At 31.9% G+C, this 22,515-nt stretch overlaps 1 protein-coding gene across 1 annotated transcript in view; it reads left to right on the forward strand.

The window, feature by feature from the left end:
• The window catches only part of LOC134689710 (deleted in malignant brain tumors 1 protein-like), a 108,484-nt gene that overhangs the window by 51,016 nt on the left and 34,953 nt on the right, over positions 1-22,515 (forward strand). Inside the window, exons 20-26 of the mRNA XM_063549675.1 lie at positions 4,764-4,921; positions 5,737-5,884; positions 12,997-13,160; positions 14,272-14,422; positions 15,099-15,262; positions 18,796-18,943; positions 20,859-21,022. Of these exons, the coding sequence (XP_063405745.1) occupies positions 4,764-4,921; positions 5,737-5,884; positions 12,997-13,160; positions 14,272-14,422; positions 15,099-15,262; positions 18,796-18,943; positions 20,859-21,022 (1,097 nt within the window). The remainder of the gene's footprint in view (positions 1-4,763; positions 4,922-5,736; positions 5,885-12,996; positions 13,161-14,271; positions 14,423-15,098; positions 15,263-18,795; positions 18,944-20,858; positions 21,023-22,515) is intronic.

Below are 22,515 nucleotides of genomic sequence, written 5' to 3' on the forward strand. Positions count from 1 at the left end.
ATTTTTTGGCACACTAAATGCAACTATAAAAAATACAAAACACACAATTAATACAATAATAAACAAAATATTTTTTAAAACAGCAGCACGCAAATTGTAAGGTAACTATGGTTCTTCGAATAATTGAGCAGTTATTTTAGGCCTTTGAAACAAGTAGAACTGAAGGTAACCCAGTGCTATGGATCAGAAAACAGTTCATAAAATATTATACTCTTCTGTTGAAATATATGATAAAGCGTATAATACATGGCAAAATCCGTATCACATGCCGTATCACCCTCGACCAATATCATCCCTCGGGCCTAAAGGCCCTTGGGCTGATATTGATGTCTCGGGATGATACGACATATGATACGGATTTTGCCATGTATTATTCTCTATATATAAATCGTCAATAATGTGTTTTTTATATATAAATTAGCTACTGAAATACGATTAGTAAATGGGAGTAACCCTAATGAAGGACGACTGGAGATTAAACACAATGGCGATTTTTCTGCTGTTTGCGCATCGGATTTTAATGTCATTGGTGGAATGGTTGTTTGTTCATTGTTGGGTTTCAATAATCCGTATGTATCCTTTAAATCATAAATCTTTGATTAAATATGTCATTTTTAGCTCACCTGGCCCGAATGGCCAATTGAGCTTTTCTCATCACTTGTCGTCCGTCGTCCGTCGTCGTCGTCGTCGAGGTCGTCGTCGTTGTCGTCGTCGTTGTCGTCGTCGTCGTTAACTTTTACAAAGATCTTCTACTCTGAAACTACTGGGCCATATTTAACAATACTTCTTCACAGTCATCATTAGAGTATCTAGTTTAAAAAATGTATCCTGTGACCCGGCCAACTAATCAAGATGGCCGCCATTGCTAAAAATAGAACATAGGCGTAAAATGTAGATTTTGGCTTATATCTCTGAAACCAAAGCATTTTATGCAAACCTGACAGGGGTAAAATTGTTTATCAGGTCAAGATCTATCTGCCCTGAACTTTTCAGATGAATTTGACAACCCGTTGATGGGATGCTGCCCCTGAATTGGTAATTTTTGGTTATTATCTTGAATAATATTATAAATAGAGATAAACTGTATACAGCAATAATGTTCAGCAAAGTAAGATTTACAAAAAGTCAACATGATCAAAATGATCAGTTGATCCCTTAACGAGTTATTGCCCTTTGTAGTCAATTTTTGTCAATTTTTCGTAAATTTTTGTAATCGTTCACAAAAATCTTCTCCTCTGAAATTACTAGACCAAATTTAACCATACTTAGCTACAATCAATATTGGGGTATCTAGTTTAAAAAATGTATCCGGTGATACGGCCAACCAACCATGATGGCCGCCATGATTAAAAATAGAACATAGATGTAAAGTGTAGATTTTGGATTATATCTCTGTAGCATTTAGAGCAAATATGGCGGGTTCAAATTGTTAATCAGGTCAAGATCTATTTGCCCTTAAATTTTCAGATGAATCTGAAAACCCTTCGATGGTTTGATGCCCCTGATTTGGTAATTTTAAGGAAATTTTGACGTTTTGGTTATTATCCTGAATATCATTATAGATACAGATAAATTGTAAACAGCAATAATGTTCAGCAAAGTTAGATCTACAAAAAATTTAAATGGTCAAAATGGTCAGTTGACCCCTTAAAAAGTTATTGCCTTTTATAGTCAATTTTTGTCAATTTTTCGTCAATTTTTGTAATCTTTTACAAAAATCTTCTCCTCTGAAACTACTGAGACAAATTTAACCAAACTTGTCCACAATCATCATCAGGGTATCAAGTTAAAAATAGTACATACGGTAAAATGTAGTTTTTGTCTAAAACCGCAGGAAGCAAGGAGTTAAGAGCAAATCTGACAAGAAAAATGTGTTCGTTTGATCGAGGTCTATCTGCTCTGAAAACAGACAAATCAGGAAACATGTTGTTGGGTTGCTGGCCCTGAATTGATGATTTTAAGAAAAAATGTACAGCTTTTGGTTATTATCTTGAATATTAGTAAAGATAGAATTAAACTGAAAACAGCGATAATGTACAGAAAGTTAAACCTACAAATAAATCAACATAATCAAAATGGTCAATTGACTTTTTAAGGAGTTATTGCCTTTTATAGGCAAATTGTAACAATTTTCATAAATTTTGTAAATTTTTACAAAAGATTTTAACTTCCGGGATAGATTCATAGGTTCATGGGATAGAGATAATTGTAAGCAGTAAAAATGTTCAGTAAGGTAAGATTTACAAACACATGACCATCACCAAAACACAATTTTGTCCTGAACTTATCTGTGTCCTTCATATATAGTATGTGCATAGAATAAGGTGAGCGACACAGGCTCTTTCGAGCCTCTAGTTTTGTTTGAAAATAAAAGTAAAAAAACTAAATTCCGAACTCTGATGAATATTCTATACGGACAGTCCATAAGCAAATGGAAAATTAAAAGTTCAAACACACCAAACGAATGGATAACAACTGTCATATTCCTGACTAGTACAGGCATGTTCTTATGTAAACAATGATGGATAAAATCGGGTTATAAAGCTAGCTTAACCTCTTACTTTTATGACAGTCGCATACAATTTCATTATATTGACAACGATGTGTGAACAAAACAAACAGACATAATAGGCATAAATGTCAAAAGTAGGGATACAGCAGTCAACATTGTGTTATATTCTTTATCAAAATAATATCAACACATTTAAGAATTATATCCGTCTTATACCTAAGTGCCAATATGTCGACATCGTCTAATGAAAACTGTTTATGTCTTAAAATTATTATGTTTTTTTGAAAGAACTCGATGGTACACTTCTAAATTAAAACATTGACAACTTAATATTAGCTAAGATATTTATTCCGGGTTGTTGCCTCTTTGACACATTTCTCATTTCTTTTCTTATTTCAATCGTTTTGAAGTTTTAAAAACATTGCACTTTTCACTTTTTTCTTTCCTACTTATTATTACCGGAAATAACTTTATTTTAACTCATGAATCTTGAAAGCCGTTAATCAATGCTCTTCGTTCTTTATTTGGCCTTTTAAACTGTTTTGAATTCGAGCATCACTGATGAGTCTTTTGTAGACGAAACGCGCGTCTGGCGTATATACTAAATTTAGTCCTGGTATCTATAATGAGTTTATTTACACCCACTGGGTCGATGCCACTGCCGGTTGAGATTTATTTCCCCGAGGGTATCACAAGCCCAGTAGTCAGCACTTTCTGTGCTGACATGAATTGTCATTGATATGATTATATTTATAAAGGAGTAGGTTCGGTATGACCCCTTTTTGGCCAAAAATATAGCAGTTTTACAAAATTGTTAACATGAAAACTATAAGTTATTTATTGGACAGTATAATGCTTCTCCTACATAGATATGGGCTGGTTTTGACAATACAATGCAGATATATCGGGTACTAGCACAATTAAATCATGCTAAATGACTAAATTCTTCACAATTCTAGACGGTTCCCGTGTAAAACGAAAGTGGCCGCATTCGTGTTCATCCTTAATATTGAAATGTAAGTTGTATTTGATGATAATACATAACCTATATAAAGGTTGAGGATGAACATGGATGCGGCCACTTTTATTTTGGACAAAAACCATCTGAAAGTGATATTTTCGGCATATTTGGTAGATTTTTCATATTTGAGATTAAGGAGGTTCGCGGGTCTAAATCATTTATATAGGATTTCTCTATATTTTTCTATAAATGAACTTTATCTTATAGTTAAGAGAAAAATAAAATAAGAAAATGGGGTCACCGTTCATTTGCGCTCACAATCTGCCTTCGAAAGAAGCAAACATCTTTGTAAAAGTGTTTTTTTTTAGTTGAACTAATAGGAGAAATAAAGGTAATATCGAAATAAAAAAAGAAATTTATTACAGAAATCGCTCAAATTTTACAATAATTTAGTTTAAGTACAGCATATATCGAAATGATATTAAAAAATATAGGTCACCGATGAGTTAAAAGAGATATTTCAATTTTAAAGCCATAAAATGGCATTTTTCCACCAAAGGGAGATAATTTGGAACTTTTTCAATGATGTTTACATTTTAAAAGTCATCTGGGGCCAACACGAATTAATTGTTTTGAATGTTTTTTTGTACCATATGATAAAGTAACAACTACAAAAGGTAATAAATAAAATTTGTAATGAAAAACAAATGTTTACTTTTTTTCTGAAATTTTTATACCCTCGAGCCTCCTTAAATCGGAGCGTTTTTAATGATTACATCAGTAAAAATCTTCGCATAAACTAATTGAATCAAATGAAATAGACACTAAGTTGTTTAAAAAGTGGTCAAAATCTTTCGTCAGATGAACCTGAAATTTGAGGCCAAAATCGGTCCTTACCGGACCTACTCCTTTACTGTTGACAACATTTTGAACGTTTTGAAATATTAAGGCTTTTCTACCTCGGACATAGATTACCTTAGCTGTATTTGGCAAAACTTTTAGGCATTTTGGTTCTGATGAGTCTTTTGTAGCGTATATACTAAATTTAGTCCTGGTATCTATGATGAGTTTATTATGGACACAAAAGTCTTTTTATCAATGCATTTAAAGAGAAAACAGAAATATATAACGTTATTCAGTAGAACATAATTAGTATATATTTTAGTACTTATTAGTTATTAAATATTTAACGTATTGTGATGTTCTGTTCATTGGATAAATGGATATAAAATTTAGAAAGTATGTTTTTTTTTTTAAATATGTTAAATTTATAAATGTTAAATATTAAAGATATCCTGAAGTTTGTGATTCATGCTTTGGTTCGTCAAACAGAAGTCATCTTGCAAACGTAACTTGCACAGGTGGAGAAATAGACATTGGTTCTTGTTCGTCATCTCACTGGCAGATTGGAACATGTGTAAGCGGTGGAGACATTGGTGTTATTTGTAGTAAGTTGACCAGTAAATTCTTTTGTGTTACCTACCTTTTAAATGAGGGTTTTCAATTTCTTTTAAGGATATATGTAAGGTTTTGAGGAAGTTTTTTTTATTCATTTGCTTGATACATTTTTTTTTGTAAAATATCGTTCTTAAGGATATAAATTTGTACTTAAAGTTATTAAACGCAGTTTCGATTTTGTTTGGGGAGCAACACTATTTCTGTTGGTTGTTAATGTTGTGTTATTGAGAATGATTTTAATTTGAGTACCTACGTTGTAACATAGAAGACAATCCATTTCTTAAATTAGTATTGAAATCTTACAATATTTTACAGCACATAACCAAATACGTTAAATTAAACTATTTTAAATATAATGGCTTTGTTTCTGTTTTGGAAATCTTTGACGTTTTTTAAAAGCAGTTTGTTTAGATGCAAAAATGATCAACAAGTTTTGGAAAAGGTGCAAAAGCGTAAACGTTTAGAAATGAGTAGTTTTTTTTATTACTAATTTCACGGTACCAATAATAACGCAGAATTCTTTCTTTATCTACACACGAATTGTAGTACTTTTATGATTTTTCTTTTATTCATTGTTGTTATCTAACTGGTGCTACTGATTGACTTATTTTTACAGAAGTTGATCTTATACTTGTGTAAAAATCCTTTGTCGATATCCCTTTTATAATTCATAGTTGTATTTCAATACACGTGTACAGTCTGAATAATGTATGTCTTGAAGTTAATATAAGGCATACGAAAGATTTGTAATACTTTATCTTCGATGTTTTAAAGGACTAAATATATTTTGATTTTACGACTTTAGAAACACGAGTGCGTCTAAGCGGTGGAAATAATCCTTCATCTGGACGTATAGAGGTATATCATAACAAACAATGGGGGACAATATGCAGTGAGGATTTTGATCAGACGGATGGCAAGGTAGTCTGCAGTATGCTTGGATATAATACAACGTATGTCTTTTCATATATAGAAAAAGGAGATGTGGTATGATTACCATGAAGACAATTACTCACCAAAGTAATAAAAGAATATATTAAGCTGATGTATGCAATGATAGGCAACCGTTCGGCGTGCAATAATTAGAAAGTTGGCAACCGTTTAGTTGGATATAAAAGGCCCGACATGGAAGGCGTGAAAGAATACAATTGAGATCATTAACGGTCTCTCCGTGTTTTTTTGTAGCATGTTAACAGGATTTATTCAAAAGCTTATGCTGCATAACAATCAGAAGATCCCTTTTACTGCTTGTAATGCAAAGCATAGAATTTTACCAGTTCAAACATCGTATTAAATTAGATTTCAGAAGTTTACATTGTACTGACAAGGAAAACAAGGGGCATGGTGGATTCAAAAATATAGCCTGTAAGAAAAAGTAAAATCACAAAAATATTGAACTCCAAGAAAAATTCAAATGGGAAAGTCCCTTATCAAATTGCAAAATCAAAAGCTCAAATACATCAAACGAATGAATAGTAACTGTCATATTCCTAACTTGGTACAGGCATTTTCTTATATAGAAATGAATAAAGAGGCTATACTTTTTTTATCTCTTATAATCGTCTCTTAAAATAGAATTGGATCAATACAAAGAGACAGAGTGCACATACCAAAAATACTTGACCAAATTCATTTTTAGAAATTTACTTTTGATAAGATAAACGTCACTATAAATACGTAACCTTTTTTGACGTTGAACCATTCATGTGACGCGCAGTTTGAACTTCGTTTGTGGTGTCCTTGTGTACCGTCGTAAATTTATGGGAGGTGTATGTCTCTGTCCTGAGTGTACTTGCATACATTTGTACTGTATTCCTGTTACGTAGTGTTGTCATTTTAACGGTGTTTTGAACATTGCCATTAAAGCGGGATGTTTGGTGTAGATCAACGGAGACATAATCAAAGAGTGTTTGAAATGAACGTCGTGTGCCTATCCCAAGATAGGAATCTGTAGTTTGGTTAGTGATTGTCATTTGACACTGTATATTATATTTTGATTTTGTATGTGGTTGAACTTATTGATATATCGAGGTTTTTTATAACTTGCTAAGTATGGGATTTGCTTATCGCTGAAGCCTTTGTGATGGTCTATAGTTACACACTACTACTAGTAGTTACTTATCTACGTTACTTTGGTCCCTGGTGGATATTTGTGTCATTTGCCATTATAACACATCTCCTTATCATACAAAGGAGTAGGTTCAGTAAGACTCCTTTTTGGCCCCTAAAATATAGCAGTTTTACAAAATTGTGAAAATGTAATATTTTAGCTATTTACTAAAAAGTGCAATGCTTCTGCTACATAAACATGGGCTATTTTTGACAATACAATAAACATATATCGGGTACTAGCATAATTAAGTCATGCTCAATTACTGAAATCTTCACAATTTTAGCATTTTAGTTAAATTTTAGAGGATTTCCGTCTTAAATGAAAGTGGCCGTATTCGTGTTCATCCATAATATTGAAATGTAAGTTGTACATGTTGTATTTGATGATATAACATAACTTATAAAGGTTGAGGATAAAAACGGATGCGGACACTATCAATTTTTACAAAACCATCTGAAAAGTGACGTTTGTTTACATATTTGATAGATTTATCATATGTAAGCTTGAATCGGAGCGTTTTTAATGACTTTAACTGTTAAAATCTTTACCATAAACTAATTGAATCAATTGAAATGGACACTTAAGTGTTTAAAAAATGTCCAAAATCTTTAGTTAGATGCCGGACCTACTCCTTTCCATAAAACAATGCACCATCTATACATTTTATAATGACCTTTATTTTCATAATCAACCACTTTTAAAATCCGTTTTAGATGTGCAATGAACGTGCAATGAACACATATTGTTCAGCAGAAAAAATAAAGTTCCTGTCATATATATTTTAGAAACCCGAATGTATCAAAACATTTGAAAACAAATAGTATTCCAAACATTTGGATGAGCCAAGTAAATTGCTTTGGGATCGAGGACGACCTAGCTGCATGTTCTTTCCCAGGCTGGAGGGAAAATGTATGTTCGACGTCCATGTATGTCAGCCTCACATGTGGTAAGTTTTAAATTGTAATGCAACAAAGGTTTAAAACTCAGGACCACTTGCATTTTTTATGCCCCAACTACGATAGTAGAGGTGCATTATGTTTTCTGGTCTGTGCGTCTGTCTGTCTGTTGTACCGTTCGTCCGCTTCGGGTTAAAGTTTTTGGTCAAGGTAGTTTTTAATGACGCTAAACTCCAATCAACATGAAACTCAGTACACATGTTGCTTATGATATGATCTTTCTAATTTAAAAGCCAAATTAATCCTTTGACCACAATTTCACGGTTCACTGAACATAAAAATTGAAAGTGCGAGTTTCAGGTTTAAGTTTTTTGTCAAGGTAGTTTTTGGTGACGTTGGAGTCCAATCAACATGAAACTTAGTACATATGTTCCCTATGGTATAATCATTCTAATTTTCATGCCAAATTAGATTTTTTACCCAAGTTCACGGTCTATTCATCATTGAAAATGATAGTGCGAGTGGGTCATTCGTGTTCTTTGGACCCATTCTTGTTCAAAGCTGTTATACATATGGTGTTAACAAATATAGAAATTAGGATGTATGATTACTTATGTCATAACTAATGTCCAAAAACCATATGTCGTACGTTTAAGCAAATAAGGATCATTGCACGGTTTTTAAACAATGAGCAAACCGTTAAAACACCGAAATAATACAAACAAGAAAACCCCGGATGACTGTAGTATTAAAAAATAATGCATGTGTCGTCTTTATACAAGATGTTTTGTTCATAAGAGAAAGCTGAACGGTGTTTTGAATTAGCATGAAGTCACTGCGACTAATCTTTGATCGATATTTTGTGTATTTGATTTTTAAGTCTCCCAAACAAAGTTTGGAGACTTATTGTTTTTGCTCAGTTCTTATTATTTTTATTATTCTTCGTTTTCTTTTTCTTTTTCCGCCACTTTCAAACATGAACTTGTCTGCAGCGTTTCTCCAAACCCACTTGTCAGATTTACTTAGGATTTCATAAAATGTTAGTCTAACATGTCTAGGTGAGCAATCAATCGTTCGTTTTTGCGTAGGTGTCTATTAAAGGGTATTTTTTTGGAGGGACTGTAAGAAGGGAGGGGTTTACTATAGAACCCTATGGGATTTTATTTTCGAAAATTTTCAAATGAATATAACTTGGAAACTTTAAGTGATAAACACACAAAGTTTTCGGAAATGATCAAGTGACAATAAAACAAATCACCTGAAATAAAGGGTGAATCTCTTGGGGGTCATCCCTACCCCCTCAAATTTGAGAATATGCTATTATCTTGTAAACGGTACAAATGCCCACCACTAAACCATATTATATTCTTAAATGGGACGATAAAACAAATTTAATGATGTAAAAGAAAAATCCCTGGGGGTCACCTTCACCCCGTTCAATTTTAGAATGTGCTATTATCTTGTAAACGGTCCAGATCCCCACCTCTAAACCATATTTATTCTTGTAGGGGACACTAAACAAATCGAATGAAATTTGAAGAAAATTCCTTGGGGGTCACCCCTACCCCATTCAATTTGAGAATGTAAAACATTAGAGGGTCACCCCCACCCCATTCAATTTGAGAATGTGAAACATTAGGGGGTCACCCCACCCCCTAATGTTTGAAAACTTGTAAACGGTCCATATCCTCACCCCTAAACCATGTATATTCTTGTATGGAACAATAAAACACATCAACTGAAATATATAGTTACCCCATCCCCGTTCAATTTGAGAATGTTCTATTATCTTGAAAACGGTCCAGATCCCCACCCCTTAAACATATATATTCATGTAGGGGACAATAAAATAAATGAAATAAAATAAAATAAAAGGGAAGTCCCTAGGGGGTCACCCCATTCCCTCTTGTTTGAAAACTTGTAAACAGTAAAGATCCCCACCCCTAAACCTTATATATTATTGTATGGGACAATTAAACAAGTCAAATTAATATGGGAGCTTTGTTTGGGAGACTTTGTAATAGCATCCTGTTACAATTACTTCTTGTTTTACATATGCTTTTGTGCTCAATTACGATCTGATGAGTCATTCTGCTTCCGTTAGTTTTTTATGTTGAGTTATCATATCAATGTTCCACTTTATATGAGCATTTGCGGCTCACAAAGGCGTTATTATTCATTATTGAACTTTAGAGATAAAATACTTACACGGGAGAAGGTATGATGAGGTTGAATTAGAGATCCGATAACATCCAAAATCAATAAATTTACCAAATAATAGCATTCATATTTCCGATTGTGACATTTTGACTTAGTGTTAATTCGCATTGCAGGCGATGAGGGATTGTAATAGAGACTTATTCGATGCAGCAAGTTTTGCTTTTTTTTTTTAATTCATGCCTTGCTTTTTCGTCTTCTTATCAATTAATTAGATTTGAATTTCTGTCACTAAATTCACAAAGAAAGATATCAATATTGATAGTTTCAAATTTTGTCTCTCATGTTTGCAAAAAGGTTTTAAACATCTGAGATAAGTGGACACCATGAAAAATAGTAGAAAACGTCACTTCATAGCTTGACTTGTTTATAAAATTTGAGCACAAGCTTTACATAAACAAATGTGTTGAATGACATGAGAAGATAAATAATATTTTTGCCGCTTTTGATTTTGTCCAAACGTCAATGTTTAAAAATATCATATTTCAGCTGAATTTGCCGACATCAATATGTTCATGTCCGCACAGCGCAAGTGAACTTTCAGAACATAAAGGTTCCAGATCATATTGACCTTTTCATTACATTTGAAAGTATTGAATATTTAATACTTGTGTAAGGGCTAAATAATGACTCTTACCATACCTCCTCTATTGGTGCACCTGTTGCACGTTCCTAGATTTAACTTCATCATTGCTGTTCGCATTTTTTCCTGTTTTCTTAGTTGATAGTTGATCCAGTGCCACTCATTCTTTAGCTTCTTATACAAATGCATTAAGAACTTTTAGTGTTGTCACAGTAATATATGCATTTTAAAGCGCAGATGTAATTTATTGATATTATAGAAATTGGTGTACGTCTGGTAAATGGTAAAAAGCCATACGAAGGCAGAGTTGAAGTTTACCATGAAGGTCAATGGGGCACACTATGTGGTTTTGGGTTTACTTTAAACGATGCACATGTAATTTGCAGGATGCTAGGTTATGAAACGCAGTATGTATATTAGTATGGCTAAATTTCAAACACAATCACACATTAAACGGGCTTTTTTACATTACATTTGAATTTGTACAGAGTGGTAATCAATATGGAAAAAAAATTGAATATTAAGTTCTTAATTTTAAATCAGCTTGAAGTAACGGTGATACATTAAGATAGGTATTGTGTGTCTTTTGTCTTAGTGTTATTTACTATATTTGTGCTCCGTGACATTCTGATAAGTCAAGTGATTCCAGTTGGTTCTTTTGTTGTGAGGTAACACTTTTGTTAAAGGTTACGGCCATCGCTGAAGAGATATGTATTGTCAAAATGCGCAATTGGTGCAATAAAATTGGTACCGTTGATTTTATTACGGGGTAGGGTGTCCCCCAACACGTTCACCCGTAAGTATGCCACATTCCTGCTGTGATTTTTCAAATTAAGGATATAGAAGGTGATTTGTGTCGTTGTTCATTGTGAGTTAATTATATTTTTTTTTCGTTTAGTATTTTTTCAAACATTAAGCGCTTTGCTGATTAATGCAACCACTCAGTATCGTATGAAAGGTGAAAACACTGACATTAAATAACGTGTACAAAATATCTCACTTTTTACTATAAAAGACCATAATTGTCAACATTCAAAACGCTTTTAAAATCAAATGGATATTTCTAAAAAAAAAATCCAATTGGGAAACCATAAGATTAATTCTAAAGAATTAATCTAATGGCTTCCCAATTCTTTTTAAAATATTTACAGGTGATAAAGAAATGTTCATATTTCTTGAATATATATTTCAATTAACAAGTGAGTGTATTAGCAGCACTGAATTATCTGCAATGGATATGTATCTAATTTTACTCATAACTGAGGAGCATTCATGCTCATCGTCTGCTCTTTGGTAGGGTTGTTGTCTCTTTGTCATAGTCTTCATTCTTATTCTCAATTTTATCGTTAAATAGTCCTGTAGAAAGGTGAAATCATAACCGTTTCACTTCATAATTACCTTTACAGGTAAACTTGTAGAAACAAGATTATCTATTTAGGTAGCACAATGCAAAGATTCTATAACTCCAACCAAAGTTTTAAAATGCTGTAACTTTCTTAATAATGCTTGAAAATTTATATAAAGTGTAGTTTTGAATAGCTAACAGGTTGTTCTTTCAAATTAATGTAGTGTTAGTATTATGCAACAATAATATAATCAGTTATAATGTTAACTGTCTTTAAAATATTTTTCACCAAACTTCCACTTTCAAATGAAATTAGCTTCTGCAAAGTTATCCCTAGAGGGTTGATTTTATTATATGTTGTTCTTATGGCCATTATCTTCAAAAGTGTGTGTCAGATTTTAGATATAATGTATAGAACAAATTTTACACCTAATTTAAATTATCTTCTGTTATGTGGTTAGGATGTTTACACTAATTAGAGATTTATGAGAGAATGGAATACCATAGAGACAATCTGAAACACCCTTTTGAAGCCCATGATGTGTTGATTAAGATTTCGTTAACATTTTCTGTATAGTTTAAGAGATGATAGAGCTAAATTCATGCAAGTGAACTTACCTAGATTTTGCCACTAATTACATAATAATTGATTACATAATGATTGCATAATAAAACTATTGCATTCATTTCAAAGATAAATCTTTTATCTATCTATATATACCTTTTTTATTATTTTCTATGAATTCATAAGAAAGTTACAGCATTTCAAAGGTTTGTGATTGGAGGTAATAAAATCTTTGTATTGTGCTACCTTAGATGCATGATCATTTGAATATGTAAGGCAATCGTTTGCATTTGTCGATGTTCCGTTCAGTTAAAGACCTTTTCGATAAGTATAGCTATATTTCTAGACAAATTACTGTTCATGAAAGTCCTGTGTTTGGTAGTGGTTCGGCTACCATTATGATGGAAAACCTTCGATGTCTGGGTACTGAACGTCATATTTCAGCATGCAAATATAGCGGATGGGAAAATCATGTTTGTCAGCACACTCAGGATGTTAGTATTTCATGTGGTAAGTTTAATTTAATTTGACCCTACACTTATAAGTACTTATTAAAAGTAACACGTATTGTTAATTTGATTTGATTAAAATATGCCATGTTTTGTATTCCTCATTAAATGATATCACTCTTGTGTTAAGAATTAGATATACATCTATTTTTTTTCTTTTTTATTTTCAATAATTTTATTTAAAAAAATCCTTAAACAAGGCAACAACATATTTTGAATATGTCAACACCTATACTAAATAAATTCATCATAGATCCCAGGATGGAGAATTTTTATTTACGCCAGACGCGCGTTTCGCCTTCGAAAGACTCATCAATGACGTTCGAATAATTAATCGAACAACGCTTCAGATGACTAACTTTTCAATTTCAAGATACTAGGTGTTTTTATGGCTTAAAAATTTTATCAAAATTTGAAAATATTTAAAATTTTAGGTTCAATAATGAATTTTTTTTTAGAGTTATTGCTTCCGTACCTCTCATCATTAAATTCATATGATGGTATCAAACGGCAAGTTTGATCATGAATAAAAGCAACAGTAGTATACCGCTGTTCAAAACTCATAAATTCATGGACAAAAAACAAAATCTGGGTAACAAACTAAACCTGAGGGAAACGCGTTAAATATAAGAAGAGAACAACGAAACAACATTAAAATGTAACACACACAGAAAAATCATCCGAAAAGTACGAACCTGAAAACGCTTTTTCGGACTGATTGCAACCTTGTCAATGTTTACAGGTAGACAACGACTGTCCACTGAACACTTTCAGATGATGAGTTTATCTTATCTACTCTACATTATGTAATTAACAATGAAAATATATATTTGCATGCACATACTCTCTTCACTAGAGTGTATTGTATTATTTAAAATACAGCTGTTACTATTTGATTTATTTCTTGCACATGTAATATGGAGAGAGCTGTTATAGGATGTGCTGGTTGCTAAATCCTTTTCATATCTTTATAAATAAAATATGTTTAAAATCAAATTCCATTCTGCAAAAAACGTAACGTGCTACAGCATCACGACATTAAAAAAGAAATTGAGCCTGAAGTGACCAAAAACAATACAGTTATTTATTCACATATGTTCCCGTTTTTGCAGGTAAAACTCCTGTACGACTCGTTAATGGCACTCGCAAGTCATTGGGAAGATTAGAAGTGTATCATAACAATATTTGGGGTAGTGTGTGTGATAGGAATTTCGACCAGAATGACGCCGAAGCAGTATGCAGAAGTCTTGGTTTGAAAACGAAGTATGAGTATTTAAGTTGCATTTAAATGATAATAACTTAATATCAATAAGATAAAATGTTTTGAAAGTGTATAAACTGCACATCGTATCATTAGGTTGCACTGTCGTCTAAAATTCTGTCACATTTTTTACAATTTTTTGTCTAACGATTTCTCTGTGAAAAGTTTTTTTTTAATCTTCTTGTGGTCATTTACTTACCGAATTATATTATTTACCGGATTTGTTATAACATACGCAACACGACGGTGCCACATGTGGCGCAGGATATGCTTACCCTTCCGGATCACCTGAGATTACCCCTAGTTTTTGATGGGGTTCGTGTTGATTATTCTTTAATTTTCTATGTTGTGTCATGTGTTCTATTGTTTGTTTGTCTTCTTTCATTTTAAGGCAGGCATTGCCAGTTCATTTTCGATTGATGAGTTTGACTGTCCCTCTGGTATCTTTCGTCACTCTTTAATAACTATTATCAATCTGTACTATCTAAATTATATATATTTTAACATTCTTTAACCTTGGAATTGTATTTCAATCTTCTTTCAGTGTCTTTGTTTTGACATTGTAATAATAATATTGGCAGCTTAAAAGGCTACTATAAGCTAAGGTAATTGTCTACCGTTAATATATACTCACACTATTCAAAACGTTTTCTTCTGATTCAAATTATTTATTACAAGGTTTCCATATGCAGTACCAAATGCATATTTTGGGCGGTCAAATGGAATGGTCATGTTAGACAATTTAGATTGCAACGGTACGGAAAGTGACATTGCTACCTGTAAATCGTATGGTTGGGGACATTCAGATTGTACTCATGATCACGATGTATCTGTATTATGTGGTTCGTATTCAAATGTTTTTGTAGGGCAAATTATTTCATCATTAATTTTATCTTATTTTCAGTGGGTTTTCAAAACTCATATATATATTATAAGTCATGAAAAACTACCAACGCCATTGAAAAACCGGGGGAAAAAACAGCGAGAAGACAAGTAAATCTATACAACAATACTAAAAAACTAAAAACTGCATATACTGACCCAACTAAAATCAGGGGTAAAATTCAACCGCCGCGGAAGTACAAACAGATCTTGCTTAACCAAAGCCACTCGTAGAAAATGTCGGTTATACGTCAAATAATGTGATGTACAGAAGTGGTTATCAAAGGTACCAGGAATAAAATTTAGTACGCCAGACGCGCGTTTCGTCTACTTAAGACTAATCAGTGACGCTCATATCAAAATATTGATAAAGCCAAACAAGTACAATGTTGAAGAGCATTGAGGATACAAAATTCCATAAAGTTGTGCTCAATACGTCTAAGGTAATCTATAACAGGGAAACGAAAATCCTTAGTTTTTCTAAAAAATTAAAGTTTTGTAAACAGGAAATTTATGAAAATGCATTAAAATTAGATTTGACTTAACGATATATTGTTCCGACTCTATAATTGATGTTTAGGTCAAGATGAGCTTTCATGACTAAACTTCTTTTCTATATCATTTCTTATTTCACAAAGCATTCCAACATACATTATTCCCGATCCCCTATTGATTCATTACCGATATTGTACATTTCAATTTTATAATGCATCTGCGTTAAGGCGGTGTAATAAACTACTCCGCAGATATAGATATATAGATATATATATATATGTGTGGATTATGCAAGCAAAAATACATCAGAAAAAAGGGGGCAACCGTTTTTCCGTTTACAAGCTATTGAAATTAACAGCATGATACGCCAAAAAAAAACAAAAGATATATAGGGAAAATAAAAAAAAATGGCAGATATCTATACTAATTCGGTGGTCCACAGAATTTAAAAACAAATCGAGAATGCCATTTAAAAATGAACGCCAAATACGTGGTGTAAAGAAAGTCATCAGCAAACGTGTATTTTTTCAAGCTATATCCTCTGAAAGCCTGATTTTTAGCAAAAAACAAAATAAGAAATACTCGGCGAGGTTTTTAATGTCTACTGTAACGTCACCCCAAATGCTACCATATAACCGTATTATACCGTACAATGTCGTTTCAAAAATCGTGAGTGTGTATAACCCATTTATTTGATAATAGCAAATGATCAAGCGTGATTGATTGATAAGAAAATACACTGACTTATCTTTAAGAATATTTCTGCTGCCAAAATATGGTTATCTATTTAAAATAAGTAAATATAATTTTCTGTTTCTTTATATTTTCACCATTTACTATTCGTTGTATTGTATATAAAACAATTCTATTTGACAGGTTCATACAACATCACTAAATTTGGAAATTTCCAGTCTCGATCGCTTAATAACCTTTTCTTTAACTATTCAACAAATCATGATATAATATTTACTTGAATTTCAGTAACAAAGGAAATAATTATTTGTTAAATAACCACATGTACGAGTCCCCAAAATAAAAAAAAAATGCATCTGCATATTATCATGAGAATTTTTATGGCTGTACTAAGGTCAAAGAAATAATCCGCATATAAATTTCAGCAATATAAAATAGACTACATTTTGTTCTATACCTTCGCACATATCATTCCCAACATTATGCCTTAGCATTGTGTAAATCAAAAGATTATAGCATTGTATAGTGTAATTTTAAAGCTTTCGTGTATATAGTAGTATGCTTCAAATGTACAGGTGGTTTGATTGCATGTGAGATAACTATCTGCCACAGTCTGAGGTAGGGTTTTATTATGAGTGTCCGTTCTGGTCACTTTTCCCAACAAAAATGTTTTAAATTTTGTTTACCTAGTTATGGTTAATAAACCAAAAAATACCTAAATTTTACACTTTAAAGATTGAACTATCAATAAATTAAGTGTCTTAAAGTATATTTAAAATGTTGTATGATTTTTTTAAAGAAATAAAGACCTGTGACCCATATTATTTTTTACAGTTTAGAAGTATTAATGAAAAAATATTCTTACATTGAGTTGTAGCCAATTGTATTGTTTAATATTTCCTCAGTAAGCTTCCCCTATAAAAAAAAAATATATTACCCAAAATTTCGTTAGTTTCAAAGTATGTTTACGAAAAAACCAGGTTTGTGTTATCAAGCTTTTATGTTGAAATTTTTAACTAAATTGACCGATAAGTCTTTTAAGAAGTTTACAAATATGATCTACCGTCAAACATTTAGATACCCAAACTACCTTACAAAATGAATTGGATTTAAGCAATTATTATATGCGAGCAATGCGGCCTTCAACAATGAGAAAAATTAATACCGTATACCCGGTAATACAAGGCCCCGACATTGTATCATTATTTTGTTACTCATTCCCCTTCTCCCCCTACCTTATACTCTTATACTCTATCATGATTTCTGAGTTTTGAACATCGGTATACTACTGTTGCCTTTATTTATATATCCCAGTCTTCAATTGAGACTTGAGAAGACACAATTTACTTCAAAATGGTATACGTTACTTCTAATGATATACAAAACCACAACAAAAGAATACAATTTTCGTAATCCGTTCGAAATTGGAAGTGTTGTTTTTGTTTCAACCATGGTGTTTAATTTAGATTTCTGCAAATATTGCGAACGGAATAGATGATACATCTTTATTTTTCTACACATTGAGAACTGAGATTAGGATTACATAGATTTCACTTATTCTGAGATAAATGTTAGAGTGCTCAACTCTTAGTTTCTGTGTAATGTTTATTTTTTTCGATGTTGGCTTTGTTCTTCGACTTAAAATATTACAAAATGTTGCGCTATGGTCGATACTCATCAGTTATGCAGCATCTTTTATACTTTTTACATACATATATAAATCATTCTAAAATTTTCAGTTGCATCAAAAACGGGACATGTAGTAGAGATAAATCGCGTTACTGACGACAAATATTTGTCATCCCTATTTCCACCAGAGGCGTGCAATTAAGTATGCTAATTCTTAAAAGAAAATTTCACATTTATTGATTACAATATTTGTTAGACTAAAACAAATGGAATACAAAATGAAGATTTAAAGTATATTCATGTGTCCCAATCTCATTGTTTACTGTATAAAATGCCGCCATATACCATTCTTACCTGTAATATTAACAATTCTAAACACACTATACACAATTTTCTATAAGACTTCAAATCGAAAGCATCACACAGGATTTTCTGTTTCACCATACTATTCTTTTTATGAGATCCTGGTATCTATGATGAGTTTATTTTATCAAATATTGACAATATTTAAAAGCTGTACCATCCTTCCTTATCAACCGATTATTATTCCATATTAGGGTATAAAAAGATATTCATTGAATTAAAATATATATAGAACAAATATGATCTAACGATTAGATCATGTTTTTAAAATATTCAAAATGTAATAAATTAATAAGCTTACTTCATTGTTCAGGTACTATGGTGAGACTGGTGGGTGGAAAAGACGAATCTCAAGGACGAGTAGAATTGTTTCACAAAGGCAACTGGGGAACAATTTGTAATGACGGATTTGATATAGATGATGCTGCAGTCATTTGCACGATGCTTGGGTTTAATAATTCGTAAGTATTTTTTTCCCTTAAAATGTATTAGAATGATAATATTAGTATCGTAATGATAAGAACTTGCATTCAGATATCTGATACGCGTGTATGTAGTGTTTCCAGAAATCTAAATGACTAATCTCGCAGTTTTTATTCATTCTTTAAGCATCGAAATAACTATATTACCCTGTCTATAACTTCTGAATTGACATATCTGAACTAAGTATGTTTCAGTAAAAGCTTTTGGAACAGTTCTTACTCACAGTACAAACATCAATTAAAACGAAAATCAATAAAAGTCAATATAACATTCAAAAACAAAAATCGACAAAAACAAAACTTGTAATGGCCTGACCATTACGTAAAACCGACGATTGGGCTCAAACAGAAATGACTTCCAAGTAATGATACTTTAATCAAGATTCATTGTAACAATGTGAACAAGCTGAAAATGCAAAACGAAATACATTTTTACAATGTGTTAAATTAATTGTTTTAATGTATGAAATGATAAATTTCGATAATAGCACAGTCCATTCAACGCGAAATAAGCTGCAATTATATAGGTAAAATTTCCAGTATATCAAGGATAAAAAGTTCAATTATGTGATGCACTGATTGAATGCACCAACTACAAATCTCATGTAACTCATTCTGCGGTTAACCACTAATTGTGTTCAAGATGAATTTTGTCCTTAAATGTTCTCCAGTTCTGTTATGCCCTTGCAGTGCAGCTCGCGATACGTGTAAGAAAATGAAGATGTAACGACGATAACGATATTTTGAAGTTCTTATACGGTTCAAAGATGAATAATAAAACCAGGTCAAGAACACATAAACAGATTAAGAACATAATTCAACGAACTACATGAATTGAAGAATGAGGTAGCATAATAAAACTCAATACATATGTGATAATGAATTTAAAATCGTTGGGTTTTTTCCAGCCTCCCGCATAAGTGCATGACTTCTTTCCGGAATTTTGTTTAGAACACCAAAAAGAGGAATACGGTTTGGTACATCGGATAATTAACTAAATATGAGGAAGAAGTTTCCTATGAAAGAAGTCGAATATTATGGTTAAGTTCAATTAAAAGAAGTCGTAAATGGTGTTTCAGCAGAAGATATTAGAAGATATGAAACAATTAAAAATCTCGAATTAATGGAGATAATATAAAGCATATGCCGTCGTGTCCTTCCTCTCCGATTACATTTAAAATAATTATGATTTAATTGTGTGATACTTCAATCAGATTAAAATGTTTCCCGAAACATACGAATCAGACTAATCATCAAGCAGTCTAAAATCGTTTCTTTGTTTACTGAAGTCATGAATAAAATGCGAAAGATACCGATGGGACATTTAAACTCATAAGTCGATAATAAACTAACAAAACCATAGCTAAAAAAGAAAAAAAAACAGACAAACAACAGCACACAAAACACAATATAGAAAACCAAAGCCTGAGGACAAAAGTTAAACATGAAGCTAATAAGTATTATCATTTGTAATTGAGAGACAAGTTTCCATACTCGTAGAAATGTCAACATTTTCAATGTCCTATAATTTTGTACGGATTCCAACTGCTCTTTGATCGTGTTGTTGTCTATTTGACACGTTTTTCATTTTCATTCTCATTTTTTGCAAATGTTTTCTACGTATATAAAATCCATATAACATATAACGACCCGTTCCAGTAATAACTGTTTTTCAAAGAAAAGGCTACGGATATAACACATTGCAAGATAATGTGTAATGATAAGTCGCATGGCTAATTGGAAGGTTTACTTTGGTTGCTTGTTTGTTCGTTCTGTGTGTTTGTCACTCCTGATATGATAACTCAAAATTAATATGTTTGTTTGTACTGTATGTTTCTTAACGAACGAACATTAAGGCATAATTGAAAAATCGTTGTGATCTCTTATATTCCAGGTACCCAAATATTCTGTCCGCACCTGAATTTGGGAGTGGGAGTGGAGATATTTTCCTGAAGGATGTAGAATGTAAAGGAAAAGAACATGACATAACAGACTGTAATTACAAGGGATGGGAAATTAGTGGATGTGTGCATTCCGAGGACGTTGCTATTGATTGTTGTGAGTTTGTTCGCTTTTGCTATTGCGTTAAAACACTTTTCTGTTAACATGTTTAATACAATCAATTATCATCTCTAATATCTAAGTGTTTAACGAATACAAAAATATCAGTAGCTTATACTGGACGAAAAAACAACTGTCCATACCAGTAACAGTAGTTGTACGACTGTTTTTATCTGTTAAAGACTGATGACTGATGATCTGTAATATTTTGTTGCAACAGTTCATTTATGTCTGCCCAAACTTTTTTACGGGTTGTGAAAGACATAGAATGCTACCAACAGTCATTTAAGAACTGTCACAGTAGTTAACGGTGTTGTCACAGTCAAAATCTATTCATTACAGCCTTTCCAATAGTTGTGACAGTTGTAGAATGTCTGTCCCAACCTTTTAAAAGTTTGGACAATTAAAATTTGTTTGTGTCAACTTTTCAGAAGTTGATGCAATCAAAAATTGTTTGCCACAACGTTCTTAGAGTTGGGATAGTCGTTAAATGTTTGTTACAACTTTCTAAAGGTTGTCCCAGTTATTTAATGTTTATTACAACTTATAAAAGGTTGTCCCAATTATTTAATGTTTATTACAACTTATAAAAGGTTGTCACAGTCATTTAATGTTTATTACAACTTATAAAAGGTTGTCACAGTCATTTAATGTTTATTACAACTTATAAAAGGTTGACACAGTCATTTAATGTTTATTACAACTTATAAAAGGTTGACACAGTCATTTAATGTTTATTACAACTTATAAAAGGTTGACACAGTCATTTAATGTTTATTACAACTTATAAAAGGTTGACACAGTCGTTAAATGATTTAAACAAACATTTCATAGGTTGATACAGTCGGTAAATATTTTTAATACAAAAAAAAATAGAGTGACGGTTGCGAATGTAAAAAAAAATAACAAGTCTCCCGTGCACTTTCTTTACAAAGATTTTATACAAGATAAATGTATAAATTTATTTGATTAAAATGTCACGTATTGATGATACAGCTGTGAAATTACCCTTAATTAAATTAATTATCATCTTTTGTTGTTGTTTTTTTTTTTAATTATTTTGCGATTGTTGTATATCGTACCTGTATATATTGTTGTATATCGTACCTGTACCTGTATATATATATATGTCTTTTTTCGTTTCCGTTCAGTTATTGTCATGGCATTGTCCGTTCATTTTTGCCGGACTTCAAGTGACTGTGTCTTGTGCGTTTGACTTTCCTTCTTTATTTTTTATTGTATGACACTGTCTATTTAAGAGCCTATAACTTCTTTCCCTTATCAGAAGCCTTCGTTAAAAAATAAAGTTGAAATAGTAATGCAGGTGATAGCTAATGATGTTGAATTCATTCAACTACATTTTTAATTTATAGGTTTGATAAATTATTATGAAAATGTTACATCGGTGTACATGAAGTAAATTTAAAGAATGTTACTAAGTTACGTATATTACATGTATTCAGCATAATAAAGCTGGTTTAATTTTAATA

Source organism: Mytilus trossulus, chromosome 11 (genome assembly GCF_036588685.1).
Source record: "Mytilus trossulus isolate FHL-02 chromosome 11, PNRI_Mtr1.1.1.hap1, whole genome shotgun sequence".
Lineage (NCBI taxonomy): Eukaryota > Metazoa > Mollusca > Bivalvia > Mytilida > Mytilidae > Mytilus > Mytilus trossulus.